Here is a 597-nt window from a genome sequence, read left to right as displayed (position 1 = left end):
GATCCAATTTCACTTGAAATTATTGGGGATGAGTATATGAGATTCGTGTCCACTGATGTAAGGAGTACTTGGAAAAGTGGAGATTTTTTGGTTGTAGCTGGAATACCTTCAATAGACAATAACGAAAGATTTAGAAGAAGGAATCTACAGAGAGAAAAGTGTTGGAGTTACCCTGAAGTGGAAAGGAATTCAAATAATTTCAGTGTAAAGTTGCTTATCGTTTATGCCCTTTCACCTCATACAAATAACCATTGCGAGCTGAGAGAAATTGTTGAAGATGAGGCAGAGTTAAACCAGGATGTTATTATTTTACCTGTTTGCGATGTAAATCCAACAACAGACAAAAGAATTGGAGATGCTGGTAATTGGGACTTGGAAGCGGAGCTCACGATGATCAAAAAAACATATTTGTGGTTCAAATTTGCGCTGTAAATATTTAAACCAACCATTTCCTATATAATGAAAGCAGATGATGATATTTTTTATGCGAGTGCCACTCTATCTAAAATATCTGGAGGCGCCTCCAAGGGAGAAACTGAATATGGGAAAAGCTTCTGGATATTATAAAGAATTTAGTGATGAAATTACATGGCACAC

General features: G+C 36.3%; 1 pseudogene across 1 annotated transcript; it reads left to right on the top strand.

The window, feature by feature from the left end:
- Nucleotides 1-595, top strand: TEOVI_000535400:pseudogene (annotated as a pseudogene). Its single transcript is given in 2 exon segments — nucleotides 1-480; nucleotides 482-595. Coding segments are annotated over 2 exon segments (594 nt in total).
- Nucleotides 596-597: the final 2 nt, after the last annotated feature.

The sequence above is a fragment of the Trypanosoma equiperdum genome (genome assembly GCF_001457755.1).
Source record: "Trypanosoma equiperdum strain OVI genome assembly, contig: ctg_1282, whole genome shotgun sequence".
Lineage (NCBI taxonomy): Eukaryota > Euglenozoa > Kinetoplastea > Trypanosomatida > Trypanosomatidae > Trypanosoma > Trypanosoma equiperdum.
The sequence above is the reverse complement of the archived record's forward strand: the minus strand, read 5'-3'. Positions and strand labels throughout refer to the sequence as shown.